This window comes from Acartia tonsa, chromosome 7, assembly GCF_053477335.1.
Source record: "Acartia tonsa isolate MP-2025a chromosome 7, ASM5347733v1, whole genome shotgun sequence".
Taxonomy (NCBI): Eukaryota; Metazoa; Arthropoda; class Copepoda; order Calanoida; family Acartiidae; genus Acartia; species Acartia tonsa.
In genome coordinates, this window is record NC_137266.1 from 15,569,537 (window position 1) to 15,577,081 (window position 7,545).

At 30.6% G+C, this 7,545-nt stretch overlaps 1 protein-coding gene across 1 annotated transcript; it reads left to right on the forward strand.

The window, feature by feature from the left end:
* Positions 1-467: 467 nt before the first annotated feature.
* On the forward strand, positions 468-3,582 carry LOC145324938 (uncharacterized). Its single transcript, XM_080167699.1, has 4 exons — positions 468-674; positions 1,177-1,264; positions 1,467-1,854; positions 2,218-3,582. The coding sequence occupies exons 3-4, from the start codon at positions 1,589-1,591 to the stop codon at positions 2,789-2,791; spliced, it is 840 nt and encodes a 279-aa protein (XP_080023825.1). The 5' UTR covers positions 468-674; positions 1,177-1,264; positions 1,467-1,588; the 3' UTR covers positions 2,792-3,582.
* The last annotated feature ends 3,963 nt before the right edge of the window (positions 3,583-7,545 follow it).

Genomic DNA, 7,545 nt, shown 5'->3' on the forward strand with positions numbered 1-7,545 from the left:
CACATTGTAAATTTACAGAAGTGCTACTTTATACAGTATTAAAAGAGTACAGGTCTCTAGGGGCACTTGAGGAGAGAGGAGCTGAATCCCAAAACCGATTTCTTAAAATGTAGTTTTAAAATAAAGTAAATTTTTTTGAGGGGTGGTTTAATTTTTTACTAGGGGCGATTTCTCATTGGATTTTGGTGGTACCCTCACCCAAAATATTTATAAACCTTTCAGTTACCTATGAGAAGCTACCCTGGTATTCTTTGGTACAAATAAACAGACAGACAGGCAGACATCGTTCTACTTTGTATAATAGATAGTAAAATTATTTATGAAATACATTTTGTATTATGTCTGCATATTCTTAAATTATGAATTTTCTGATTTTTAAAATTAAATTTTTTTGTTAGATATGAGTGAATTTAATCAAACTGTACAACTAAGGCAATGTAATTTATAATGTGTTTGATCAGAAACAAGCAGTGCATGGTTTTACATTTGAAACCCTAGACAGTTGGCAATTCCAAAATAGAAGACCATTGAACAATTTTCCATATAACCCACTGCAATACCAAAACAGAAGACTAACAAACATTATTCAACAGTTTTATGTTAAGAAAGGAGGAGTTTATGGTATTTGTGACTTAGATTTCAGAACAGACACCAATGTGGTTGAAAGTGCAAAGGTAAGAAACTCTTATGATAGTTGCATGAAGTGCATTTCAGAAAAATGATATTAAGCATAGGATACAAGTATATCATTAAACATATATAATTTTGTATTAAAATAAATAACAAACAATGAGACATTACTAAATTAGTCATCATGCTGTTTTATGAAAATAAGCCAGCTATATAAATTACATATAAAAAGAATATGATTTTCAATTTTTGATATTTTTAAAACTGGTAGAAAAAAATTAAATTCTTTTAAATATATGCCCTATGTTGTTTAAACCATTGAACAGGAAAAAATATGCAGTTCACTAAATCCAAAATAAATGCACTTTGTGCATTTACCCCTATTGGTTGATAAATGATATTATTATTAGATCTATAATTAGCAATTTTAAATTTATAGATAACAAGCAGAAATAGGCTTTAAAACAAACAAAAAGTTAAAATCAGTACTTTTTTCAAAATCAGATGGAAAAATATAACAATTAACTTAGCTCTCAATATACTCAGGTGAATTGTACAAATGTAAATCCTTCTGGAAATTCCTGGAAGAATGTTGGAAGGGCCTGGCATACCTGGAATTTTTATGTTGATATTGGTAAGTTGTGACAAATATCTACAAATGATTATCAAATTATTTTTTTTGCTATTCATGACGTAATATAATTCAAAGCATGGGAGATCCTAATCGAGTTTCGAGAAACAGATTAGTTATGAGGCGGTTAATTTTCGTTACAATCGATAGAATGATGGTGTAGCTTATTCGTCATGAAAAATTGAATAAATAATATTTTCTTCAGGCGGTATTGCTTATGAAATCAATGCTGAAATATCTTTAAACACAGCAACAAATTTGATTAGAAATCTTGAACTATGCAGCACTGAGGCTTGTGGTTCTACCAGTGATCAACAATGTATTTCAATGGCAGTAAGCTCTTCCAGTAGCAGCAGTTCATCCTCTAGCAGCAGTTCCTTCTCAAGTAGTTCCTCTTCAAGTATGAGTTCATCATCATCCAGTAGAAGTAGCCTTTCTTCTAGCAGCAGTTCTTCATCAAGTAGCCGCCCATCTTCAAGCAGCTGTTCATTGCTGAGTAGCAGTTGTTCATTCAGTAGCATTGTGTCTAGTAGCAGTGACAGCAAGTTCTATATATCTTCCTCTTCTAGCAGGGGTTATCCTTCTAGCAGCGGGTAATTATTTATTTTTACTAGCAAAGACACTCTATCTTTCACTTTGTTTGTCTCTACATCTCGTAGGGTGTAACGCTATAGTTGAATTTACTCAGATGCTATTAAAGCTAGACCTTAATTTTTATTGTAAAATGTATTATGTCCATAGTATCTTTGTTTTTTTTTATGTCTAATTTATATTTGATTTTCACATACTTTTGATTTTCTTTGTCAAAAATATTGAAAATGAAATGCTAATTTTGTTTGTGGAGATACCCTCCAAAAAGCATCCATTATACAACCTATTTTTTATTCGCTAGATAATTCAAATTGTATGTTTGTCCATCCATGATATTTTGTGCTTAGCTACATTTCTTGTTTTAGATTTAGTGAGTGCAGCTCAACACCAGATGGTTTTCTCATAAGATTATCTTCACATCATAGTTCATCTTCAAGTTCTTGTTCAAGTTCTCTTACCACTACAACTATGGCTACTACAACTACAGAAACAACCACCACAGCCACAACAACAACATCAACTACCACAACAATAACGACCACCCAAACAACAACTACAACCACTGCCACAACAACAACTATAACAATTGTAACAACAGAGGACTACACAACAACTACACCTACTACCACAACCACTACAACAACAACCACCACAACTACAACTACCACAACAACAACTACCACAACAACAACCACCATCACAACAACAACTACCACCACCACTACAACTACCACAACAACAACTACAATTACTACCACAACAACAACAACTACAACCACAACAACAACTACCACAACAACTAAAACTACCACCACCACAACTATAACTACCACTACAGGCCCTACTACTTCTATGGGTAAACCTACTACAGTTGTTGTAACAACTAATGTTACAAATACTAATGTTACAAATGCAGCATCATTCTATATATTGTTCTAAAAGATAGAAAAATGGAATTTAAAGAAAATCTAAAACTTAAAAACATCATTTATGATTTATTTCACTTTTCTGTTCTAAAGATGTTTTAAAGTTTAAACTCTTTAAATTCAAAATTGAATTTTATTTAGTATGTAAAAAAATTTCATAGATATATTATTGAAATTGTACACAGAATAGTTAAATAATTTTATGCTAAGTGCTAGTTCTCAATGAATTGAAATATTGGTACACAACTAAGAGCTTATCATTATTTTTTTGGTAAATTTTTATTAGTAAAGAAAACTGTATTTATGTGTGTAACAGAGAAGAAAAAATAATCATTAAAGGAAGCCTGTAGGAAATTAATATTAAACTTCTGAAAGACTGCCGAAGGAGACCCAATAACCAATAGTTTGAAGCCTCCAGCTTAATTAATAAGTAAAATGAATTTTAAAATAAAGGTTATTATATCTCTTTCAGGCAGTTTTTCAGCAGTTAAAGCGGTGTATTTCTTGCAGGCTTCCTTTGATATGATTTAGATTTAAGGGACAACTTAGTTTATATAAATATTGTAATTAGTATGTAAGGACTTTAGATTTAAGGATACATATCAAAATTATTTGTGTATTTTTTGTTTTTTATTTTTTGTAAACTTTAGTTAGTAAGGATAAAGCTTTAATTAGATATTATATACAGTTGATTATTCATGTTTATTATCATTATTCATTTATGTTGTTAAGATAGATGTAAAATATTTTATTTTATATGTAAATTTATTAGATGTAAGGAATAAAAGGATAACATACATCACATCCTATTTTACATTATTCTGTTTTGAAACTGTAGAGTTTGACTCATTTATTTTTTTTAAAGGGGGAGGGCCTTTGCATTATTTACAAAGTTTATAAATATGTTTCCTCTTTGCAGACTTTATAAACTTTGGAGTGTGAATTAGAGAACATGCTTATAAAACTATGGCCCAATAATAATTTACTGTGCAATGTGCCCTCCCTCCCAAATTTCTGTTGTTCAATTAAACTCTTCCTTTACCTCTTAGAAAGTGCTTCTATCAATTTATGACGCCATTAATATATGTTAAATACAGCATTAGCAGCTGACCGACAGATACATTTCATCAGGGATGAAGGAGACTTAGGGCTATATTACACTTGTGTCCCCAAAGTTTTATGATAATGATTGTTTCTTCAATGATGAACGACTTTATTGATTTTGATTTGTTGATTCATTAAGTTAAGTGTCTAAACGTATCAACAACCAATTGTAATCTACAGAAGAGGTAATTTTGTGTATCATCTTTAGGGATGTACATCAATTTATCGGACTTTGTCTTATCCCTTTATATCCCTTTATTTCATAGAGATTTTTTTGCTCATCTACTCTAGACGCGCCATAGTTAAAGGGAGTGTGAACGTAAAAATTTCTCATCTGATTATCAAATCTTAACATTTTCTAAGCACATTTCACTACACTGATCAACCAAAAACGTCCTATTAACAAAAATATCCAGGAATAATGCCTTGATTTTATGGTATTTTGGGAGGGAAAAAGGAAAAAACAGGGAAAATCTGAACATTTATTTTTCTTATAATGTTTGTAGAGATATTTAACGTGTCATATATAGTTGGAACAATTTACTTACTGTTACGGATTTATTTTATGCTATGAAATTCCCAATTAGTTCTTTTATAACGTAGTAATTAGGTAATAAAGACCTATTTTAAATTCGTATTATTGACAAAAAAAATACCTCACTGTCTACAAAGGGTTGAATCTCATAGGTTATTTAAAATAATAATATCCTTTTTTATTGTGTTGGACAATAAATAACCCACTTTGGAGAATTAGTTTACACTTTTATCAGACTGTTCATAAAGAAATATTGCGTCTTTATTTTTTACAAATTTGTAATTAAAGGTGGGCGAGAGATGGGCCATCTAAAGTTAATTGGATAATAATAAAAAACCTGTTTCTGGCTTTGTTATTGTATTTGGTTTTCAATAAAAAATATTGCTTATTTTATCAATTTCTAAGTAACTACACATTGTTTTAAAGCAAGGATTATGTTAAAAGTCACCTTAACCGTTAGGAAAAATCTAGAACTATGTGAAAAAGTTTAATTTTAGCTATAATGGGAGAAAAAAGCAATTTAATGCACATTTTATATAATACGGAAAATTTCTTCCTTTCCCTGTACCTTATAAAAATCGTCGGAAAAAGCCGTTTTTTAAGCAAACAAAAGCGCGTTTTGCTCAATCTGTAAGATATTATGAATAAGATGATGTTAAGATTTGATATTAAGATGAGAAAAATTTACGTTCACAGTCCCTTTAAGTAAGAGTTGGCTTTCCCCTTGCCTGAAAAAAATTACATTTATACATAAATAAAAGCGACATGGGATAAAATAGTTTGAATTCTTTTCATTTGGGTTTACAAAATTACAAGGATGACAACATTCTTAAGTTGTCAAGCACAAACAAATCATGGATGGAAATCATAGAATACGAACATGGAGAATCAAAGTACATTTGTTAACATCAGTAATCACGAAACCTTTCTCACATATCTTTATATTTTGACCGGTGGACAAACTATGGATGCTTATTGTATATATAGGGAATCTTCACAAAAAAATCAGCCAACTACCCTACCCTGAATAACAGCTGAGATAATCAAATTTACCCCATAGCGTTACGGACTGACTGATGGACGGACAGACAAAGTGAATTATAAAGTAGCTTCGCTACTAACAAATACATTCCACTTATGCAGCGAGGTGAATATTTAAGGGGAATGTTCACCCCTCTTACTAGTAAATTACAGCCCCCTAAATTAGTTTTTTTTAGAGGGTTGTCAAAACTATATTTTAACTAATCATGCAAATGAGAAACCAAAGTTATTTTGAAAAAGCTTTGCTTTAGACAATAAAACGCGATTTTAACTTTATTGTTGGCCAACAGCCAAATTTTACCCAGACAAGGATGAAAACAATCATATGTCATGTATCCTTTTGATATCCTATTATATAAAGTAGTAGACGCTAAACCGATTGGGTTCTCCACATTGGAGAATTTTCACATAGGTCCTGGGATGATTTTAAGCAATTCTATTTACTATGGTAGGCATGGTTTTGGGCTATTTTTCTGCTGTATTCTACTACTTCAAATACAAAACCCCTAGAGGCTAGGGGCGCAGCAACTAGTTATACTTAATTCAGTACCAGTAACTAATTCTAGTTACATTATAGGGAATGATTTGGAATGACTTTAATAATCAAATGTATGCATGTCCATGTTATGTATTATATTCTATTCTTTTTTATCTATGCTTGATCAATTAGATATCTTTTTAATTTGTTTTTTCCCCATACAATGAACAGTGTCATCCTTGTTCATTATATTTCTAGTATGGCTTCGGAAACTGATTTTTATCCGCTGGATTATAACCAGTTCTGAGCCATGCTGAAAAGTTATGCCTTGAATTGCACTAATTAATGTCCACGAATAATAAAATTAATCTTATTCTTTTTATTTTACCATCTACGGAAAGTTCTCTATATTACGATGCGATAATTAACTGTTATATCCTACTAGAGTCCCAGTATTAGTACATTTTTAAAAACATTCTTTATATTCGTGATATCTCAAAAGTATCTACCTAACAAATAAAAAGAAAAAATTACAACGATCCTTAGTATTATTAATATATCTAATAATCAAATTTGTTTTAAAGATATTAAAAGTACTTTTCTATCTTTAACCATCTAAAAATACAAATCCTAAAATATGTCTTTTATATCATGTGCTTTTTGGTGTGTATATGTTTGTGTGTGTGTGTGTTTTGATTGTGTGTTTAAAAGCCCATAGTAGGTGTGTGTGTTTTGTCATGGAAGACGGGGATAAATCCATCAATCTATAGCCATTTATTTCCACCAAAATGATTAATGGCTACTAAAATAATTAACTCATAAATGATATGGGAATGATAGTTTATTTTCAATGATATCATTCCTTTAATCCCTGGTTTTAATAGTTCTGCGTGAAACTTGTTTTTGGACCGGGTTGTGTAATTCTTGCAGGGATCTTAAAGGATAAGACAATTTGAACAATGAATTAATATCCATACTCAATAATGATAAACAAAATTACCACTGCACTGCATTAAATTAGGATTATTGGTTAAAAAGTTTGGACACCATTAGTTTTGAACTAACCAATCATAATCCAATGAGTCCCCAAAATTATTTAGTCAACGAATAAGATACAGAGGTTATAAAACTTTGGGTACCAGTGAACTTAACAGCAAAACTTGCCCTTACTCCCTGAATTGTTGAAAGGGGAGAAGAAAATAGTTGTCCTAGCAACTATAGTAGACATATAACGAGCGTAGCTTTTTCTACACTTGGAAACTGACCGTTTGTCACTTACAGATAGCTTTTTGAATGCATGTTTAGGCATTAAGAATCATCCTATTAGTGTAAAACTTTTTATAATGATTATAGCAACGCGCTTAATATAGTTCTTATGTTTTATTTTCCATTTGATGAATTAATAGTTATTTATTGTATCATATTGAAGACAGCTTTCCGCGGATATTAAAAAAATAATTGTAAAATTAAAACTCCTCGCGGCTTACAATACTGTTTTTAATTTTTAGTTTAACATTCATAGAAATTGCCTGTAATGAGATGCTATTCATGATTTTTCATTAGGACTAAGAACCGGTTCTAATCCAGTGGATATTTATCAGTTTCTAAG